The sequence below is a fragment of the Bubalus kerabau genome, chromosome 1, assembly GCF_029407905.1.
Source record: "Bubalus kerabau isolate K-KA32 ecotype Philippines breed swamp buffalo chromosome 1, PCC_UOA_SB_1v2, whole genome shotgun sequence".
Classification (NCBI taxonomy): Eukaryota; Metazoa; Chordata; class Mammalia; order Artiodactyla; family Bovidae; genus Bubalus; species Bubalus kerabau.
Window position 1 is genome coordinate 184,673,972 of NC_073624.1, and position 23,377 is coordinate 184,697,348.

A 23,377-nucleotide genomic window follows, 5' to 3' on the forward strand; every position below is an offset into this window, starting at 1 on the left:
GCAACCTTTCTCCAATTTCTCCTCCCATGCATTCTCTGCTTCGGTAAACCAGATGTGATTTCTTTTTCTATGGGTTCATTTTGAGTATTTGGGTTCTTTCTTTTTTTAGATTTTTTAAATTGAAGTATGTGCTTTTTCTTAGTCTCTCAGTCGTGTCTGACTCTGTGCGACCCCATGGACTATAGCCTGCCAGACTCCTGTATTCATGGGGAATTCTCCAGGCAAGAACACTGGAGTGGGTTGCCATTTCCTTCTCCAGGGGATCTTCCCAATCCAGGGATCAAACCCAAGTCTCCTGCATTGCTGGCGGATTCTTTACCATCTGAGCCACCGGGGAAGCCATTTTGAAGTATAGTTGATGAATAATATTGTATAACTTGCAGATAATACAGTAGAGTGATTCATAATTTTTAAAGTTATACTCTATAAAAGTATTGGTCATAGTCCCTGTTGGTACAATACATTCTTGTAGCTTATTTTATACATTAAATTGTAACTGCTCACTGCTCAAAAGTCAATAAAGAGGCACAGTTGGTGGAAGGGAAAGTTTGCTTTATTTTGGATGCCAGCATCTGGGTTCAGGCGACAGGGGCAGGATGGACGCCTATCCACAGGCTGATCAGCCCAGATAGCTGGCTCATTATTATTTCTGGGTGTGTTCCTGAGGATGTTTCTGGAACAGATCAGCATTTGATTCCGTAGACTAAGTGAAGTGACCCACTCTCCTCAGTGTAGGTGGGTGTTATTCAGTCTGCTGAGGGCCACATGGGAAAAATGGTGAAGGAAGGTGAATCCATTCTCTCTTCCTGAGTGGGAATGTCCATCTTTTCCATCCCTTGGACTCAGCTCCTGGTTCTCAGGCCTTCGGACTTGGATTGAAATTTACCACTGACTTTTAAAAGATATTTACTTATTTAGTTAATGGTCTGTGTCAGGTTTTAGTCTTAGTTGCGGGATGCGGGATCTTTCGTTGTGGCACACAGACTCTCTAGTTGTGCTTCAGGGGCTTATTTGCTTCACAACATGCGGGATCTTAGTTCCCTGACTAGGGGTTCAATCTACATCCCCTGCATTTTGAGGCAGATTCTTAACCACTGGACCACCAGGGAAGTCCCAACCCTGATTTTTCTGCTTCTCCAGTTGCAAATAGCAGATTATGGGATTTCTCACTGTTATAACCATGTGGGTGGATTCCTAAATACCTCTCCTCTTCTGTAGACTTTATGTCCTACTCGTTCCGTTTCTCTAGAGAACCTTGACTGATACACATTAATAAAGTTCCAAGAAAGTGCACCTGGAGGAACTTTTCCAACACCTAGGAGCCTCCCTCACAGACAATCCCCCCCCTCCTCCAGGCAGCCCAAGTACACGAACACACACTAAAACATTTAAAAATGAATAGACACACATGCTGAAACTAATACATACACTCTCTCTCTACTTCTATATGATAAGTTATACATTCTTTGCTCTACTTATTAACTCTTTCCTTTCATGAGGATTAAATCAAACAGAGGCAGTGAATCTGTTTAGTTTATTTCTGGATCACAGGCTTTATACCATCGCTTTGCACATAGTAGATTCTTTGCAAATAGGGTGACCAAAGAATTTTCTCTTCAAGCTGGAACACCCTGGGGAATAAAGAGGGTAGTATTAATCATTAAGACAGGGCAACAGGATAAATATCTGCTGAAGACAAAAATGAAGGCCTGCCCAGTTGAAGTATGTGATTAGATTTGCATTTAAAACAGATCATCAGGTTACAATGATGACCTTTATGGGAGAGGAACCTAAAAAAGAGTGGATATGTGTACATGTATAACTGATTTGGTTTGCTGTACAGCAGAAAGTAACACAAAATTGTATACCAACTATGCTGCAATGAATAAAAAAAAACTGATTCATTTTGTTTTACAGCAGAAAGAAACATTCACACACAAAACAAATCATAGTGATGAGAACAAAGACTTACTGTATGTACAGCACAGGGAACCCTGCTCAGTGTTATGTGGGAGCCTGGATGGGAGGGAGTTTGGGGAGAATGGATACATGTATATGTATGGCTTAGTTCCTTTGCTGTGCACCTTAAACTATTACAACATTGTTAATTGGCAATACAAAATAAAGTTTAAAACATAAAAAATAAAAATAAAAAAAGTGAACAGAAACACATTGGCATAATAAACCTTGTGATGTAGTTACTGGGGGTAGGGGAAGAGCTTATGGTGGGGGAGAGTTCAGAAAAAAATAAATAAAAATAACTGATTCACTTTGTTGTACTGCAGAAAGTAACACATACACAAAACAAGTGATAGTGATTAGAATCTAATGATTGGATTATAAGGAGAAAGGATTTAGAATCTAAACTGTCACTGCTAATTTATTGCAGTTTGTCATTCAAAAGATGACATCTTTGCATAAATGTAGTTAAGTGAATGGATTTTCAGTATGTCAGTATTTAAAGTTCAGTGTTTGAATAGTTTATTATATAAATTGGTCTGTATTTGGCATTGAGAGAGTCCCTTGGACTGCAAGGAGATCCAACCAGTCCATTCTAAAGGAGATCAGCCTTGGGTGTTCTTTGGAAGGAATGATGCTAAGGCTGAAACTCCAGTACTCCTCATGTGAAGAGTGACTCATTGGAAAAGACTCTGATGCTGGGAGGGATTGGGGGCAGGAGGAGAAGGGGACGGCAGAGGATGAGATGGCTGGATGGTATCACTGACTCGATGGACATGAGTCTGAGTGAACTTCAGGAGTTGGTGATGGACAGGGAGGCCTGGTGTGCTGCGATTCATGGGGTCGCAAAGAGTCGGGACATGACTGAGCAACTGAAATGAACTGAACTGAACTGAACTGAATGACCTTCATCTTTCTGTATCTGTCTCATGTGGGCTTCATGATGTCCCAGAATCCCCTTCTCAGCGTGTGGTGCTGTACATCCCTGGAAACTTCTTATAAATGAAAATTCTCCATCCCCTCTCCAGACCTTAGGATAAAATAATTTAACAGAACCTATGTTAACCTAAGGCTTCCCTGGTGGCTCAGCATTAAAGAATTCACCTGCAGCGCAGGCGATGCAAGTTCAGTCCCTGGCTTGGGAAGATCCTCTGGAGGAGGGCATGGCAACTCACTCCAGTATCCTTGCCTGGAAAATCCCATGGACAGAGGAGCCTGGTGGGCTACAGTTCGTAGGGTCACAAAGAGTTGGACACAACTGAATTTGAGTGAACTCTGGGAGATGGTGATGGACAGGGAGGCCTGGCGTGCTGTGATTCATGGGGTCGCAGAGAGTCGGACATGACTGAGCGACTGAACTGAACTGAACTGAAGTGACTGAGCACGCATGCATGCATATTATCCTAAGATAAAATAACATAAGAAGAGGAATGAACTTAGTTCCTGTTAACTGGATGTGGGGAGTAAAATTATTATTATCTTGGAATACTGAGTAGAGGGTGAGTGAGTCTCCCCATCCCCTTCATATTTAATAATAGTTAAAATATAATAAATAAAATTAATTTGTAAAATTGAATATGCTTATAGAATAATTCAAAACCATCCTTTAATTCTTTTAACTTTTTCATTTTTTAAACAATGTTGTGATAGTTTAAGGTGCACGGCAGAGCAAATCCGCCCTACATACACATGTATCCTTTCTTGTGGGAGGGCTTCCTAGGTGGCTTTGAGAAGATTCCCTGGAGAAGGAAATAACAGCCACTCCAGTATTCTTGCATGGAGAATCCCGTGGACAGAGGAGCCTGGCAGGCTACATTCTCCAGGATCACAAAGAGTCTGACATGACTGAAGTGACTGAGCACACAGGCATGTATATTAACCTAAGATAAAATAATTTAACAGAACATAAGAGGAAAGAAATTAGTTTCTGTTAACTGGATGTGGAGAGTAAATTATTATTATTAATATCTTGAAATACTGAGTCAAAGGTGAGTCTCTCTATCCCTTTCACGTTTAGTAATCAATAGATAAGATACAATAAATAAAATTAATTTTAAAATTTGTATGTGCTTATATAATACTTCAAAACCATCCCTTTTTTTCTTAACTTTTTATTTTTTATTAGAGTATAGCCGATTAACAATGCTGTGATCGTTTCAGGTGCACAGCAGAGTGACTCACCAGACATATACATGTGTCCCTTCTCGTGTGGACTTCCTGGTGGCTTCGGGAAGATGCCCTGGAGAAGGGAATGACAGCCCTCTCCAGTCTTCTTGCCTGGAGAATCCCAGAGATGGAGGAGGCTGGCGGGCTACAGTCCATGGGATTGCAAAGAGTTAGACAGGACTGAGCAACTAACACACACACACACACACACACACACACACACACACACTTCTTGTGGGGGAGTAAATTATGTCCAGGTATGGATATAGGTGGGAGGGGGGCAGGTCTTATCCTGACCATTCTCCATGCTCACCCTTAAATGTAATGCTCCCAGGTGGCCCCAAACCCAGACAGCCCTCCCTACATGGTGACCTCACACAGCTCCATTTCCCAGACCCCAGGACTGGCAGATAAGAACCAGGCATAAACGTGGATCCACCTCCTGTTCCCTAAAGGGTCAAGTGTCTGGTTCCTATTGGATCAGAAAGGGTCATGTGACACTCCAGTCCCAGGACAAAAAGGGGTTGGAATATACAGATTAGTTCACGCTGAAGAGTTGGAATCTGCCTTAGTGCATCTGGGGAGGCTTCAGACCCACATCAAAGCTCTGGGCTCTAGGAGGGACTTATTACTAAGTTAAATCCAGAGCCTGGTGTCAGGAGGCATAACCGCTCACCTCTATTCACTGTTTTCCTGTTTCTTAGTTACTCTTTGTGTGTTTTTGTCACTTCAGTTGTGTCTGACTCTTTATGATCCCATGGACTGTAGTTCGCCAGGCTCCTCCATCTGTGGAATTCTCCAGGCAAGAATACTGGAGTCGGTTGCCATTCCTCTCTCCAGGGGATCTTCTGGATCCAGGGATTGAACTGGGGTCTCCTGTATTGCAGGCAGATTATTTATGGTCTGAGCCACATCAGCTTTCCCTCTCCACCACTGATAAAACAACTTTATCAAAATTGTACAAGGAAGTTCAGAAAATGTCATTCTCTTCCTTCTTGATACTGTCTGCCTTGGACTTCTGTAGCATGACATCTTTATTCCACCTTCTATGGATTCAGTGGAAATAATTATGATGTTTATTGAATGAAGTGTTTATAAGTAAAAATGAATTGTTTATTGAATAAGCAATGATGTCATTCTTGACTACTTACAAATGATGATGTGCATAACCCTGTGGGGTGGACAAATTTCAGGGACTCTGGACCGATTTCTGGGTCAGGGCAACAAGCTTGCTGGCAAGTCATTTTCAGAAGAAAATGTTTCCAAAGAAGGTGTTCCTTCTTAAGAATCAAAGGTCAAAAATAATTTTTCAAAATACCCACTTAGGATTTCCATGGTGGCCCAGTGGTTAAAATCCACCTGCCAATTCAGGGGACAGGAGTTGGATCCCTGGTCTGGGAAGATTTCACGTGCTGTGGAGCAACTAAGCCCCAGTACCAGAACCATTGAAATCATGCATCTAGAGCCCATGCTCTGCAACAAGAGAAGTCACTGGAATGAGATAACCCATGCACTGCAACCAGAGAGTAGCCCCTGCTCTCCACAACTAGAGAAAGCCAACTGGCAGCAATGGAAAACCCAGTGCCCCAGAACAGCTAAAAAGAAAAACAAACAAATAAATAACATTAAAAAAAATCACATTCTTTAAAAAAATACCCACTTAAGATTTAGGTAACAGATAAGGATGTAATATGTAGCATAAGTACTAATCGATTTACATTAAAATGTCTTCTGTCTGATTTAACATTTGGCACAAGAATGACAAAAAAAAAGGAGACAACACATGTTAAAACAAGAAGTAAAAGCCAGCTTAATAAGATTTTATAGCATTAATTTTTAATATTAGAAAATAACTTCTTTAGATTATTTCTTGTTTAAGTGTAATTAATGCAAGAAAATATTATAACTAAAAACACTAAATAATTCCCCAGGCTAGATTACCTCTGTAGAATTCAGTAAAGAAAGTCTGACATACAGAAATGGAGGTGTACAAAGATATGCAAAAATCTTTTCTCTTGTCACATGAAACCCAATCTCTCCCATTAAAAAAAAAAATTACGCTTTTCGTTTTTGTTCACCAAGACTTTATAATAGAGTACAAAGTTAATGTAACAAAGCATCGTAGTCCAGAAACAGGGTTGACAGTAAAAGTGGCAAGTAGAATGGGGGGCTGTCGCCCCCCACACCCCACCATGAACCACTTCCCAGGGACCACACCATTCAACTTTCTCAGGATAATCGTTTCCTATTTTTCCTTCAGTTCTCAGGAACATTTTTTCTGGCTCCTGGCTCTCTTTGCCTCCCTGGCAAGCCCATCTGCCCTCAAGGCCATAGTCAATCTCTCCCTTGCTCTCTTCACTTTTCGAGACTGTCGGCGAATATCTGCATCTGTTACCGGTCGTCTGCAGAGGGCGTGTGGGAGAAAGAGCCCCAACCTTGGGTTGAGCTCTGCCCCATCTGAAGACTGGGCAAGGATGGGCTCAGGGCTAGTGTGCAGAGACGAGGCACCAGCACGACCCAGGGATTCACCGGCACCACGCTGGACAATGATTCCGGAAACGTTTGCGCTGTCCATGGTCCTGAAAGGTTCTCCTTCAGGGCTGTAGGCTTGGAGTCCCTGCAGTCTCCGGAATGCAAAGGTTTGCTGGGGCTTTTCCAGGGTCTCCTCGCATCGACGTCTTTTGACCACATTGCCAGGATGAGAGGTTATCCTTGTGACTGGCTTCTGGAAAATGCAGCTGGTCAGCCTCAGAGGAAGTAAACATCTGTCACGACGCCTCTGCTTGGCCTTGACTAAAATCTCCTGTCTTTTCTTCTCCAGCTCTTCAGGCATCATATTTCTTCTGAGCCTCTTTGAAAACAAAATGAGATGTAAATTTTGAATAAAATGGGGGATGAAACAACTGCAAGTCATGGAGAATATTCTTAGCACATATGGATAACTCCCTGAAGAAATGGGGTCTCAAATTCCTTGTGCATCACATTTATTCAGAAGGTTGATAGAACTCAGATTTCTGGATGTCAGTGCAAGAAAGTCTGGGGTGGGGACAAGAAACTGAATGTCTAAGCATTCCCAACTGCTGCTAATGCTGCTAGTACAGACACCATACTGAATCCTGGGACATTAAGCAGATAGGAGTCAAGGACAGAAAGCTGCAGGTCGTCACCCAGTACCAATTCCAGATTTTCATCCTTAGAGGATCTTTTCCTCTTCCCATCTCTGTCACTGTCAATCACACACATGCTGGTGCCCTTGAATCCAACATCATCTGGACAAAGAGATCACAGGGTTCTTTGACTACCAAGACATTAAACTTTTTGATATATGTTTTTCACTTTGCTTTAAGACACACAGTCACCTGGTTTTTATTTTCCTTTAGTGCCTCATCTCCAATGAGATCAAGTGCCTCTCAACCCTCAGATACTTTGCTCTCAAACCCAAGTCCCATCTTCACTCAAATATTCTCCTGCTCATAAAGTAACTTAGAAAAGCCATATTCTCTTCATCAGTTCAGTCACTCAGTCATGTCCGATACTCCATGACCCCATGAACTGCAGCACACTAGGCTTCCCTGCCCATCACCAACTTCCAGAGCTTGCTCAAATTCAAGTCCATCAAGTGGGTGATGCCATCCAACCATCTCATTCTCTGTTGTCCCCTTCTCCTCATGCCTCAGTCTTTCCCAGCATCGGGGTATTTTCATAAAGTTCCTTTTTTTTTTTTTTTTCCCCACCATGCTGCTGCTGCTGCTGCTCAGTCACTTCAGTCGTGTTCGACTCTGTGCGGCCCCATAGAGGGCAGCCCATCAGGCTCCCCGGTCCCTGCCATAGACAGTCTTTTTTACTCCCTTCCTCCCCTCCTCCTACTTCTCTCTCTCCTATTTCACTTAATGATCAATGCTCTTAGAAGTTGGTCCTGCTGTCACATCTGTTCTACATCTACACCTTCTTCCAGGCAATCTCATCCATTTCCCTGGCTTCAAATATTCTTCATGAACTAGACATGTTCACAGATTCACTGATCTGGCTTCAACCCTGAAACTCAAATATCCATCTGCTCACCCACATCAGTGATAACATTCATGACTCAGCTCACAGTGACCAGGTCCCATGCTGAACCAATCATTTCTCCCAAATAATTCATCCTTATCTCAATGTCCCCTAAACTCACTAATAGGTACTAATATCTCATCTACCCTTGAATGGCATTCTGGACGCCCTACCACCCCATACTCTTACACCAGTTAGCCATCCATTTGCCTTCCTGAATCCACTTCAAGATTCGCAACTTTTAAATTCTTGGCTACCTTTCATTTAATCTATAAAATGCCATTTCCACAGAATGACCTTTCCTGATGCCATATCAAAATTTATCTCACATTGTCTCTGTTAATTTTTAAAAATTTTAATTTATTTATGTGTAGTATTATCTACTTATTTTCAATTGCTTTTCTCACTAAGTTGGGTACTCAATGAAAAAAAGATAAAGAGAAATTTCATAGTTCCATGGATATAGTCACTTATTGTTTTGGCTTTTTAAGGTGCTCAGATGTCTTCGTATTAGAGATGTTATGCCAATTCCAAAAAACACTTAACAAATTTTTCTAACAAATTCACATGACTACAGTTGTAAAATAAATTAATCTCTTTTGTGCTAAAGTAGAATCAATTGTCACTGAGATTAAGACTCTTCACACTAATCTGTTTAAACTGTAAACCTCATTAGCCCACCTTTCTTTTTAAATCTCACATTTCTGTCTTCTGAAGACTTTTAAAAAGAAACCATAAAGCTCATTTTATTCCCATTGTTATTATTAGTGCTGCCCCTTGCATTAGTCAAGATATAAAGGAATGTTTGATAGAAAAATGACTTGAACTGCCTATTTATATAGCAGCCATTATATGCTGAGTTGTGTTCTAAAACTCACAACTTGGAATTTGACTTAACCAAGTTATTGCCCCAGATTATGTCACTCTTGTTGAGAGAAGAGGGCTATAGACTAAGGAATGTGTAATAATAGTGTTATGTGTAATTAAGTGCTATGGTAGGCAATAAGGCCAACAGAGAGACAGAGAGAGAAAGAGCAAGGAGGATGAGAAGTAAGGAGGGAGAATAGGAAAAATAAATTAACTACTATGATGGATGACAAAGAGATTGGGGAAGGTCTATTTGAAGCAGAGAACAGAAATTTAAAGAAAAAAAAAAAAGAAAAGAGGAAAAAAAGACCAAACACTTTGTGGGCAAAGAATTGTCCACAGAGGAGAAAGATTTAGCTACTCTAGGGCCAAATACTACTTTCACTACCCAAGGATTTTGGTTAAAAAAAAAAAAACCCCACACTTTTCATTATTCCAAGAAAGCTTCATATACAAAACTATATAAAATCTTGAATATTTCTTAAGAAACATTAACACTTGGGAAATAACTTTCAATAAGGAATGTATCTTGTTTTAAGAACTAAATTCTAAGATTTTACACAAGAAAAGAAAAAAAGCATCTTAATAGATCCTCCTGCCGTCAATATGGATTCCACACTTACCAGAAGAGGATGGCTTGGAAATTTGTCCAGTTCAGGTTTCCCCATCTTCCAAGATCTTCCAGAGCTTCCTCTGACCACTCCTGAGATGCAGACAGATGCAGACAGCCTGTAGCTGGCTAGGAAGTGCAGCAACTTCTGCCTCTGATTCTCCTTTTTATAGGGTAAGAGAGTGGACAACCCAATCAGGGGACAATCCAATCCAGAGGACACACCTTATGTCTCAAATCAAAAGGACTTGAGAGAGTCTTGAGTCTTTATCCCCAAACACAAGAATTTGGGGCAATTGGTAATACTAGATTATTGAATAATATGAAATCCTATATGAAAAATTAAATTTGTGAATGGGGTGCTATTTTCACTTTCAACATTTTAATGTTTCTTTTTTTTATGGATATCTTCTATAAAAATAGTTATGGACATTTCTATAAGCTAAAATTTCCATACAATTTATGTTTTCATAGAGAAAACTACAGATTGTTTAAATGTTTAGCAATAAAAGAATGTTGAAAAAAATCTGCAAACAAGTCTTTGAAGTCTATATTACAGAGTCATTAATAAGAACTCAATGTTCTGTACACTTACATCTCACCTAATCACTGGTAAATCTGATTTATTCTTACCCTTTGACTGAAACAGAAACAGATTCTTTACTCTCTTTATTTCACTGATGATAATTATTCCATTTTCCCTCTATAAACTTATTACTTGCAATCTTATACAAAACATATGCAGTTACTTTAGTGGTCAAATTCTGAATCATTTATTTAATATAGAATAATACAGTTAATTGCTTTTATCACATCTCCCAAATGCTAATACCTAAGAACACGTTCAGTTCCATTTCAATATACCTGCTTTTTCTATTGCTTTTGTCATGCATCTTAATTCTGCTGCTGCTGCTGCTGCTAAGTCGCTTCAGTCGTGTCCGACTCTGTGCGACCCCACTAACGGCAGCCCACCAGGCTCCCCCAACTCTGGCATTCTCCAGGCAAGAACACTGGAATGGGTTGCCATTTCCTTCTCCAGTGCATAAAAGTGAAAAGTGAAAGTGAAAACGCTCAGTCGTGTCCTACTCTTCGCAACCCCATGGACTGCAGCCCACCAGGCTCCTCCATCCATGGGATTTTCCAGGCAAGAGTACTGGAGTGGGGTGCCATTGCCTTCTCTGATCTTAATTCTACATGTGTTTTAATCTCCATGAGATAGTTCTAGAATTGCTTTATAAGAAAAAATTCATTTTTATTTATTTCTAAATTATTCTTTCCTTTTCTCTTCACTTCTTCCTGCATTCCTGGTTTTCAATCTGAGATTATTTTCCTTTGGACTTCATAATTCACTCTACTAGTCTGTCTAATTCAAGACTGCTAACAATGAAATGTTTCACTCTAAGATTTTAAAATTATCTTTATTAGGGGCAATACTGATGCTGGGTATAGAATTCTGACTTGATATGATTTTTCATCATTTAAAAATGGTGTTCTGTTGACCTCTACCTAATTTATGTTCAGACATTCCCAGTTAGCATTTTCTTGCTTATTTAACCTTTGTATTCTCTAACATCTTTAATATGCACTCTGATTTTTAGACCACAGTGTAACTCATTATTGTTTCCCATGTATTTTCTTTGCTTAAAGACCTTTGAATTGTGTGGGTTGATGTCTTTCACCTGTTTGTAATATGCTTTGTGTATATTTTCACTGTGATATCAATTCCTCATCAGGCTCCCTCTGCTCCCTGCTTCAATCACATCCCACTTCTAACTCTGTCTTGGAGTTTTCCAGTATTGTTTACACTGTGCTTTGTTGGAATATATAGTCTTGAGTTGTCTTGCAGTTTTAACCCAGTCTTTTGCTGGAATCAACACCTTCATAATCACTTAAATGCTTAGTTTCATTTCTAACAAAAATAAAATACATAGCTTTATTTTTATTTGTTCTTTATGTTTAGTTATTCATTTAATTATTTGGCTGCACAGGTCTTAGTTGCACTCTTGCCCCCTTCATTGTGGCCTGTGGGATCCTTGTTTCCTGATCAGGGACCAAACCTCATCCCCTGTATTAACCACTGGACCACTTGGGAAGTCCCTGTAGCTTTATTTTTAAAGATAGAGCAGTTTTACAATGGGGGGAGGGAATTATTCCTTTTGCTACAATTAAATTCAGATAATAAAAAAATCTCAACTTCCATCATATGAATCTATATTAGAAGTCAAAGCTCACCAAAATTCACCAGTAAGTTGGAGGGGGTGGAAAGTATGAGCAGGAAGAAATTTTGAGTTTCATATATCTGATGTGTGTGTGTGCACACTGAATCATGCCCAGTCACTGAATCATGTCCGACTCTTTACTACTTCGTGGACTGTACCCCTCCAGGCTCTTCTGTCCATGGAATTTTCCAGGCAAGATTACTGGAGTGGGTTGCTGATAGAGTATATCAAAACATTATGTAAACATAGAAATTCTGTCGTGAAACAAAATCTAAAACTGCACTAGAAAGATGAGTCAAACTCTAGGACAGAAAATCCATTAAAGAAGCTTAAAAATACTTTGTGTGAATCTTTCTCACAATTGGAAACCTTATAAAATCTTTTTGCAGATCAAATTTAACTTTTGAACTAGATGGGCTGTAATGTTAAAATCTGAAGAAGGAAATGGCAACTCACTTCAGTATTCTTGCCTGGAGAATCCCATGAACAGAGGAGCCTGATAGGCTACAATCCATAGGGTTGCAAAGAGTTGGACACAATGGAGTGACTGAGCGTGCATGCTTGCTCAGTGTGTGCTAAGTTGCTTCAGTTGCTTCCGACTCTTTTTGACCCTATGGACTATATCCTGCCAGGCATCTCTGTCCATGGGATTCTCCAGGCAAGAATACTGGAGTGGGTTGCTATGCCCTCCTCCAGGGGATCTTCCCAACCCAGGGATCCAACCCACATCTCCTGCGGCTCCTGCATTGCAGGCAGATTCTTTACCGCTGATCCACCAGGATTCAGAAAGAAGAAAACGATATGTTGTGCTTGATTCTTATGGGGCTACATTTTGGAATGATAACATTAAATTTCCTTGGTTAAATAAGAGAGTTTAAAAAAGTTTCCTCTATTTGTGTTGGCTTAACTCACTGTGTGTTCTACCAAATTTAAAATTACATAGGACATGTTGTTCTATTTTTATTGGTGTTGGCTGGAGAAAACCTTGTGTATTCTCATGGAAGTTATTTCTAAATTGTTGCTGTTCAGTTGCCCAGTCATGTCTGACTCCTTGCGACCCCATGGACTGCAGCACACCAGGCCTCCCTGTCCCTCACCATCTCCCAAAGTTTGTTATGTCCATTGCATCGGTGATGCCATCCAGCCATCTCATCCTCTGTCATCCCCTTCTCCTCCTGCCCCCAATCCCTCCCAGCATCAGAGTCTTTTCCAATGAGTCAACTGTTCGCATGAGGTGGCCAAAGTACTGGAGTTTCAGCTTTAGCATCAGTCCTTCGGTCCACATTAAAAAAAATCTTAATAAATAAATGTAAGGTAACTGATTAGATTTGTATTTTAAACCATTGATAGTAACTAACATCTTGTGATTGGGTTATGGAGAGAAAGTTTGGGATCCCAATAAATTGCTCTTTTATTGCAGTTTATCACCTAAAAAGTGATATATTTGCATAAGTATAGTTTAGTGGATCCGTTTCAAATGTTTCAGAAAGTGAAGCTTTAGTGTTTGAATAGTTTGTTATATGAATTGGTGTGGATTTGACACCGGTTAATGACCTTCAGCTTTCTGTCCTTGCCTCACATCAGCTTGGTGATGTTCCAGAATCCTGTTCTCAATGTGTGGTGCCTGTGATATTGTCATCAACCTCACCTGGGAACCTTTTAGAAATGAAAGTTCTCCAGTCCCATCCCAGATCACTTGGTTTGAGGTCGAGCCATCTGAATTTTCAAAACCCTCTAGATGATTGTGATACAGTTTACAATTGGGGATACATTTTTCCAAGGAAGGGAGAGGAGACTTCAAATGAGCTGATGGGTAGCTTCAATGGGTAGCAGTCTTGGTCCAACATTTTGTCCAAATGTCACATTCCATTTTGCATCTAAAAAGAAAGCTCGAAAATATGTCTCAACCTCACAGAGAAAACAAGGAGACAGTGAGACTGAAGCCAAGCAGAAAAAAATTTGGGTTAATGCTCTAAACATCATGTATGGATGTGAGAGTTGGACCATAATGAAGAATTGATGGCTTTGATTTATGGTGCTGGAGAAGACTCTTGAAAGTCCCTTGGACTGCAAGGAGATCAAATCAGTCAATCCTAAAGAAATCACCCATGAATATTCACTGGAAGGACTGATGCTGAAGTTCCAATACTTTGGCCACATGATGTGAAGAACCGACTCATTGGAAAAGACCCTGATGCTGGGAAAGCTTGAAGGCAAAAGGAGAAGGGGACAGCAGAGGATGAGATGGTTGGATGGTAGCACCCACTCAACGGACATGAATCTGAACAAACTCCAGGAGCTAAAGAAGGGCAGAGAAGCCTGGTGTGCTGCAGTTCATGGGATCAGAAAGAGTCGGATACAACTTAGCGGCGTAACAACAACACAACTAGACGCCAAGGAGTGCTGACCAGCTGAATGTGCCAGAGGACAGTAACTAGAATCATTTTCTGTCCTGACAGTCAGTTCAGATGCAGTGGAGGTGAGGAGACCTTGGAGGAGCCCCAGCAAGTGTGTGGGAATAAGAGACTAAAAGGACTCCAGGGCTGTAGTCACAAAGAACTTTTATCCGTTTGTATTTTATCTTACCTTTTTAAAAAAGATTTTTTTGATGTGGACCATTTTTTAAGTCTTTATTGAGTTTGTTACAATATTGCTTCTGTTTTATGTTTTGAGGCTGCAAGTTGAAGATCAAGGTGTCTGCCAAGCTGGTTTCTCCTGAAGGCACTTTGCTGGTGGTTTTGGCATTCCTTGGCTTGCAGACTCTTCTCCCCAGTTCCTGTCTTCATCTTCACAAGGCGCTCTCCGTGTATGTGTACGTGTGTGTGTCTGTGTCCAATTTTCCCCCTTTTATAAGGGCCATCATCATATCAGATTAGGGACCCAGCCTACTCCAAGATGACCTCACCTTAAACCTGAACAAATTACATCTACAATGTAATTTTCAAATAAGCTCACATTCTAAGGTGCTGGAGATTAGGACTTGGACATAATCTCTTTTAGGCAGTGGGGGACACAACTGAACCCTCAACTTGTATTTAGGCACAAGGGTCAGGCATTTGTATTCCTGGCCATTCATCAAATGTGGCTGCTCCTAGGGAGGGGACATAACGTTGGACCAAGCAGCTCCCTTAAGCCTTGGAAAGTTCTGGCAAAAAGGACTCAGTTGCGAGCCCCAGTACTCTTGCCTAGAAAATCCCATGGACAGAGCCTGGCAGGCTACAGTCCATGGGGTTGCAAAGAGTCAGACACAACTGAATGACTTCACTGCGAGCCCCCCGCAGACAACCTCCCTGGTAGCTTCTGAAGAGGTGGTCTGGGTGGTGCAGCCTGGTGTCAGCCAAAGTGGCCTCCTGTGAGTCTCTGATTATAACAAGGGCTTCTAGAGGTAGGTGAGATTGAAGATTCTGGGTGAGTCACCTTGAGGACCCAATCCCAGGCAGAACAGTCAGCTTCATGGGGTGGGAGGGTAGAACCATACCCCAGGGGACGAGTCAGCAGCACTCAGGAGGTTAGAGATCCACAGCTAGAAAATCTGGATCTCATCACACAGAGTGTAGGCCACAACCAACACTGTCATCCATGCTAAGAGTATCACATTCCTCTTTTTTTTTAATTTGTAGTTCAGTACCCCATTGGGATGCCACCTCCTCTAGGAAGTCTCCTGGATAGTCTTTTCGAAGTTTATCTATTTATTTTATTTGGGGCCGTTATGGGTCTCCACCTCTGTGCGGGCTTTGTTCTAGCTGCAGTGAGTGCAGGCTACTGTCCAGTTGCACTGTGTGTGCTTCTCATTATGGTGGCTTCCTTTGCTGCTGAGCACCGGCTCTAGGGCGAGTGGAATCAGCAGTTGCAGCTCCTGGGCTCTAGAGTACAGGCTCAATAGTTGCCATGCACGGGCTTAGCTGCTCTGTGCCCTGTGAGCTCTTCCTGGATCAGGGATTAAATCTGCCTCTCTTGCACTGGCAAGTGGATTCTTTACCACTGAGTCACCAGGGAAGCCCCATCACTTCCCTCCTGCAAGAAGTTTGGAGATACCAAAGCTTCCATATGCTTCCTCTTGCTTGTGACAACTATCTCATCTGTCATGCTGCTCACATTTGAGTTGGAGCCAGGGTCCCAGGGACCCAAAGCTGCAGTCGTCTCTTGGCCATGGGTTCGAGGAGTCTGAGTGGCCCCTCTGAGAAGATACCACCCACCCAGCTTCTCACTCAAGACTGAAGCATCTTTGAGATCCTCTCCTGGGGAGAAAAGCATTTTCCCCTTCCCAAGAGGCTTCTATTGAATTTCACAAACCCAGGGAGGCACAATTCAGGCTACTACCTAGCAGTGGCATCAGTTTCTTGGTGGTGAGGAACCTGGAGGGGTATGGGGGATAAATATTACCTTATTTGATCTTCACTATGGTCATATGGCTTCCCCAGTGGCTCAGTTGTAAAGAATCCACCTGCCAATGCAGGAGACACTGGGTTGGGAAGATCCCATGGAGAAGGAAATGGCAACCCACTCCAGTATTCTTACCTGGAAAATCCTATGGACAGAGGAGCCTAGCAGGCTACAGTTCATGGGATTGCAAAGAGTTGGACACAATTGAGCGTGCACGCACACACACACAGTCACACACATGGTCAAATGAAGGAAGGTCTATCATCCTCAATCATAGAAGGGTAAAGTGAGAAGTGTGGGTGATTGTTGCTGGACTGACTCTCACTCACACCCTCAGCCAAAACCCTCAGACAGACCTCCCTCCCCTGAGGCTGACTCTGGGCTCCTCTGTGTGACTTCTTTTGGGCAAGTGGACAGTAGCAAACACTGCATTGGCCAGCTACTCCGCATCTAAGCCTCCAGCATGGTGGAATGCAGCAAGATCTTGGGGTTCCCTGGTATTCTTAGGGTTAGTGTTTGGAACCTGGGGAGGTTTGGGGTCCCTGAGGTGGCAGGTCCTTACCAACTAGTATAGAAATAGCTTGGTATGTAAAGGGTTGATTCAACTGTACAGGTATGGATCAGTGGATTATCACTAACCCTGATGGCAACAATATTTAACCTCCTGATTCACTGTTATGAAGAACCTAGGGATGTGTCTCCTCTCATAACAAATACCCACAACACCCCAGGGATTCAGCTTAACACAGTTCACAAGTCCTGGCTTGGATACCACACAGGAACAAGAGTATTCTCAGATAATTTATTCCGAATTTTCATATAAACAGGTAATTATCCCATATTTTACATGCAGAGCAATTTTGATATTCAAAAAAAAAAAAGGCATATTCTGTATATGGTGCTACTTGGCTCTTGTAGGAAAACATTGAAAAATATAAGAATTGAGCTTTCGGTGGGTCTTGTGTCTCTGAGTTGATTTCCGCATAAGCCGAGGCACAGGAGGTGTCTGCTGCTGACAGGCAGGGCTTGGACCCCTGCCCGCACCCCGCCAGGCACACAAGGTAGAGAGTAGACGAGCCATTCCTGAATATGTGTGGACACACTCGCTTTGGGGGCGGGGGAGGGAATACTGTTTCCTTTCTTCTCAAATGGGACCAAGAGCCCTGGGTTCCTGATTTGAGTTTTAACAAGGATTTTTAGGGCCCAAACCCAAATAAAAATGTGGCCAGAACCTGGTTCTGGACCTTGACTGGTATAAGATGACAGTGAGCTCAAGAAGCCATTGGTTCCCTCTGTCTCTGGGGGACCCCTAAGGAAACATTCACCTCCAGGTACAGCCTTGGAATGTCCATTGCATTCCTTAACGCCTTTTAAAGAACAAATGCCCATCTGTACTTTCTATTCCCAACCTCAATTCTGGTGTAGATCAATATTCTCAAGAACATTCCAGAAGGTTTTCTGAAGGGATATCATTCTACGGGCATCATTCATATATATATGATCAGTGCAACCCCATTCCCCCTACTCTGAACAAAATCATCATTTCTGAATCACCTGTTTGTCAAGTGGCACTTGAACCCCCTCTACCCACCACAAAGAAGAAAAAGATTGTCATTTGGGGGACTACAGCACATCCACTCATGTACCCAGATGGAGAGCATGGGCCAAACCCTGCCCACTGATCAACCTTATGGTTTCAGATAAACACCTCCCAACCCAACAAGCACATTTCACGGCAGACCATCTGCTCTGGTTGGAGAGATGGAGATCTGCCTAGCAATTGGAGGCAGTCTCCAGCAGTCTCAGGGTTGTTTGTGCAGACCTTTGCATCAATTCCCACATTTCCTTTCAGTTGTGCTCAACATCTAGCCAGAGAACCAGCAACACTTCTCGCTTCTTACTAGCTTAAAAGGACAGAAAAGCACCCAGGACAGCTCCCAGAATACAAACATTTCCAGACGTGCATTTGACATCACTGATCCAGGGAGGAACTACTATATGTTGATTTTGCCACACAAACAAAAAGGGGTTTTTAAAATAATGAGACACCTTTAAAAACAAACAACAAAAAATTCAACCAAAGCTGGCTTTGTTGCTTTTTTTTTTTTTTTTAAATAATCATCACTACAATCCTCCAGGACATCCATTTCGAGGACTGAATTCTGTTGCGACAGAGTCCACATTATCTGATGCAAAAGGAGCCTGTGATCCAAGCTTGCTTGTTCTTTCACTGCAGCAGCAGAGATAGCTAAATGAAGTCAGGGAAATTCCATTCACAAAGGGCAGGCCCAGTACTTTACAGTACCTCTCCAGGGCAAGTGGAGAAAGGTGACTCTGCTGGGGTGGTGCCTACAGGTTTGGGAAGGGCAGTGAGGTCCGGTGCGTACAACAGCATTTCTGCTGGCCCCATCCAGGCTTACACATGGGTTGTCAAAGTCCCTAAGGTCAAACCGTATCAGCTTGAAGTCAACCAAACCAAAATGAGAGGGTCCAAGCTTTTGTTGCTAAAAAATGTGTTCAGCCTCTCAGTGGGTTTAGGGTTGAGATTCTCAACATCTCCCTTCCCACTCAGAGAATAACAACAGACACTGCATTGAGTGCTTGTGTGTAAAGTTCCCAAGATAATGATATGTCCCCCACCCAAAGCATCTCAGCCTAAAAAGAGTGGAAATAAACCATGGAGAGCCTAGGGCACCTAGATGCTCACACACCACAGAGATTCTAAGGGGAAAGGAGCATGCTGGCTGGATCAAAGACTGTCTGTGTCTCAACACTGCAGCTTCCCTCATCAGCTAAGGGTAGCTCAGAACTGGATACATCAGATACATCGTGATGGCCTGAAACTTGCTTCATTCTTGAGGGCCATGGTGTCAATAGATGGAGGATCAAACAACAACAACAACAAAAAAGGAAGATTAAATTCAGAGGTGAATATTATCAGCCAGGAAAAGGATCTATGCTCACATGAAAGCCGTACTTCAGCCCCACTCCCTCCCTCAAAATTCTCACTGGTCCCTGGCATTCGGAATCAGCTGATACAAATCTTCCCTGATTCAGATCGGATCCAGACAGAATTCTGAAGTCTCAAAGATGTCCATTATTGAACCACATCCTAACAATACACTGAGGTAGACTGTGCTGGGAAAAAAAAAAAATCATTACCCCACATTCACCTGTTTATTTTTCTTTGAAAAAAAAAATTTTTTTTACATGCTCTCCATTTCTTATGAAAGTGATTTTTTACAGTGATTTTTATATATTAAAATAAATAATTTTCCCCTAATATAAGAAAACCTTTCTGAATTAGAAAAATGTGAAAATTGCTGCTACCGTAGTATACGGCCACTACAAATTTACTACGAAAAGAACAAAATACCTAGATCTACGTGTTTCGTTCCTTTTTAACTTACATACAGATCCTCGTCTATGTACAAAATAAATTTGGCGAAAATAATTTCTGTGCTCCTTGTACCCAATCACTGAGGCTCCCTGGAAATATTCTGACATGCTGTCATTTCTGAAATCGTATAAATAAGATAGCCAGAGGCAACTGGGATGCGTGTCTACCTGTGTTCTTCATCAAGAACTGAGAAGGTTCGGAGGTCACCATGGCATCCCAGGTGTTCTGAAGCCCACAGTTATTGAGAAGAGAAGGAAAGCAGTCTTAGACTCGTGAGAAAATGCACTCGAGAGATAACCTGTGGGTGATGATTCGGATGAACCACGGCAATGAGTCCATCATGTTCTGTATTTGAGCAGCGGTCATTCTTCCCCCAGAAGGGAAGCAGCTGTGGCATCACGCCCATTCTCATGCTCTCCGTAGTGTGAAGGTCCTTAGCGGTTTCTCCTCTGGACTTGACTCTCTTAGGAACTGCATGATCGTTAAGTACCTGAGAATTCAGCTCAGGCTTCACACCTGGTCCAGTTGAGGTCACTGGGCGCAGAGCAGCTTCTGGGAGCTCAGTTCTGAGGACGGTCGGATGCCCTGAGGGCGGAGGGGACTGACAGGCACGTCTTCATATTGCTAGTGTTTTCAAAGTCCATCCGTTCTGTCCCACTTTGAGATCTAATGGTGCCAAATTTGCACAATCCCTGTGGGACATGGACACCCCGCTGAGGAAGCTTGAGAGGTACACACAGGGAACCAGAAGATCCAGGGGCCACAAGTGTGTTTGAAGGCAGGGCTCAGCTTTTCAGAGCAGAAACCAAACCATCCATCAAACCCCATCGCCCACACACTCAGTGTGGCCTCACCACAATGTCCAGAGGATTAGCAGCTAACGTGGCTTTAGTCCCAGAAAAAATGGATGCCTTGAAGACCAAGCAAAGAGGCCACCGGTGCCTGGCCCCTCCTGCCCCACACAGGCAGACAAACCCATATGCCCTACCTCCCACCCCAGGAAATGGTCAATAATTTATGAGGCTGATATTGGAGATTCTTTTTAAAAATTAAATATGTTACAAATATATTCTCAAAACTCTTCATCATCTCAGTTCTTGTTTTTCTTTTCTTCTTCTTTTTTAAAATCTTTTCTATGTCCTGGCTTTGTTTGGTCTTGAAAAGATCCATTATCACTCCAAATGACTCCCATGGCTCCCAGAAAACATTTTTCACCAAAGTTAAGGGAGAAAAGAATCCTGAGGCTCCATCTGGGACAGAAAAATTTGTTGAGAGCACAGTCTCCCAGTAGATAAGAAGGAAGGGGTCGGGGGTAGAGGAAGCAGGGGCTCACGTACTCCAGAAGAGCTGAACCTTCATGGGCTGATCCCCAAAGTGTCCACTCAGCACACATGATTTGCACGCGCACGCATACATACACATACACACACACACACACACACACACACATAAGTGCATACATGAATCACACACCAGGACTGCAGACCCATATGCAAAGTACAAAAGCAGCAGCTATTGGTCAATTTGAGGAACTGGTTTTGTGAAGGAAAAAAACAAAAAACAATCCTTCAGCCTGGATGAAAAAATACTTTCCTGAAGCCCACTCTGTAAAGCTTGGAATTCTACTAGAACTGGGTTTGTTTCTTTCTAACTTTTGTTTCATAAACAAGATTTATGTTTTATACTGTAGCTCAGACACCAGCAAAAAAAAAAAAAAAAAAACTTTGTAAAAATAGGTGCTTTCTTTCAAACTACTAGGGAAAATAATAATAATAATAACATCTGGGCTTGAAACCTCGGTGGCCCAAAAGGACAGCAGCCGTGGAAACCCCCTCCCCATCCAGGTTCACAGTTAGGTGCTCAGATGACAAGTCAAATAGGCAATGGAACCACTGCGTTTGAAGTCAGAAAAGGAACTGAAATGGATAGTCGTGATCTCTGAGCTCCGTTTGACACTGTGGCAGAGCTAGGTGGAAATCCTGAGTTTTCTGGAGGCCTTCGAACCAGAGGGAAGTGTAGACAGGAAAACTTCCCCCACTAGCAGGGGTTGTTAGGAAGGATTTGACCGGGGCAAAGTCAGAATCCGTCCGTTTTTCTTGCCCCCGTTCATGTGGGTGTAGGGGATGTGCTCGTCATAGTTTCGCTTTAGCCCCAGCGCCGACCCTCCATCCCGGCCCCCGGCCTCCTCTCTCTGCACGTGCGAGGACCGGTCCAGGGGCACGCTCTCCATGTCCTCAAACTCCATTTCCAGCTCCTCGCTCTCGGGCGCCTTGTTCTCCTCGCTGTGGAAGAAGGACACTTCGGGAAAGCTGGGGTGCAGGTCGTCCTTGAGCAGGTCCACGATCTCCAGGAAGGTTGGACGCATCTTGGGGTTGAACTGCCAGCACATCCGCATCAGGTCGGTGCTGCGGGAAGGAGAGGGGCACGTGGAGGGTGAGGCCCCGGGGGTCCCCACCAAGCGGCCCTCCTTCCCCGACCCCGGGCCTGCGGTGCACACACACCCACGCGGACAAGTGCTGACCTCAGGAGGGTCAAGCAGAAACAAACATTCTAAGGGCATGAAAGATGGTTTCAAAAAGAGAGCCAAGGGTTTCCCAAACAAGATCCACAAGGGCCTCTCCTGATATTGCCACTTGGTGAAGACCAACCAGGTCCATCATTTTTTTTTTTTTTTTTAATTAGAGTTGATTTACAATGTTGTGTTAGTTTCAGATGTACAGCAAAGGGATTCAGATATATATTTTTGTTGCTGTTGTTGTTCAGTCGTTAAGTCATGTTCAACTCTTTAGGACCCCACAACTACAGCCCCTCAGACTCTGCTGTCCATCCACTTCTCCAGGCAAGAATACTGGCGTGGGCTGCCATTGCCTCCTTCAGGGAATCTTCCAGACCCAGGGGTGAAACCTACATCTCCTGCGTTGGCAGGCAGATTCTCCACCACTGAGCCACCAGGGAAACCCTCAAATATATTGGGTTAGTCAAAAAGTTCGTTCAGATTTTTCTGTAAGATGTTATGGAAACAAACATGTTGGTCAAGTCTATATATATATATATATATATATATATATATATATATATAACTGTTTTTCAGATTCTTTTCCCTTACAGGTTATTACAAAATATTGAATATAGTTCCCTGTGTTATACACTAGGTCCTTGTTTTTCTATTTTGTATTCAGTACTGTGAATCTATTAATCCCAAGCTCTTATTTTATCCCTCCCCCCTCCTTTCCCCTTTGGTAACCGTAAGTCTGTTTTCTGTGTCTGTAGGTCTATTTCTGTGGGTTCATCATTTTATATACACATTGTTGCTCAGAATGAGGGCAGCTGGGCGGACCCACCATAGAGGGCCAGCTCTGAGCAGGTGTTCTGCAAGCCCAGTCCCCACTCTCTGGAGAAGGGGAGGAGAGGAGGGGGCAGGGGACTATGACTTTACTTAGGATAGGACCCAGGGGCTCAGGATTTCCATTTTACCTCTTCCTCTCACTACTGTAACTTCTTTCAGGGCAGGAGTTGACAAACTTCACCCCCTGGACCAAATCTGGTCCTCTGAGTGTTTTTGTAAATAAAGTTTTATTGGCACATAGCTACACCCATTCAATTACGCATTGTCCCCGGCTGATTTGAACTATAAGGCAGAGAACTGCCAGGCCCACAAAGCTGAAAATACGATATGGCCCTTTAGAGGAAAAATTGGCAGGTCCCCACTCTAGGGGCACTAAT

At 42.7% G+C, this 23,377-nt stretch overlaps 2 protein-coding genes across 11 annotated transcripts in view; both read right to left on the bottom strand.

The window, feature by feature from the left end:
• ELOF1 (elongation factor 1) overlaps positions 1-23,377 on the bottom strand; it is a 277,100-nt gene that overhangs the window by 149,669 nt on the left and 104,054 nt on the right. The window lies entirely within an intron of this gene.
• Positions 19,418-23,377, bottom strand: part of INSR (insulin receptor) — a 143,682-nt gene continuing 139,722 nt past the window's right edge. For all 4 annotated transcript variants that reach the window (XM_055545387.1, XM_055545384.1, XM_055545383.1 and 1 more), the window contains one exon: positions 19,418-22,059. In XM_055545387.1, the coding sequence (XP_055401362.1) occupies positions 21,705-22,059 (355 nt within the window). In that variant the 3' untranslated portion in view covers positions 19,418-21,704. The remainder of the gene's footprint in view (positions 22,060-23,377) is intronic.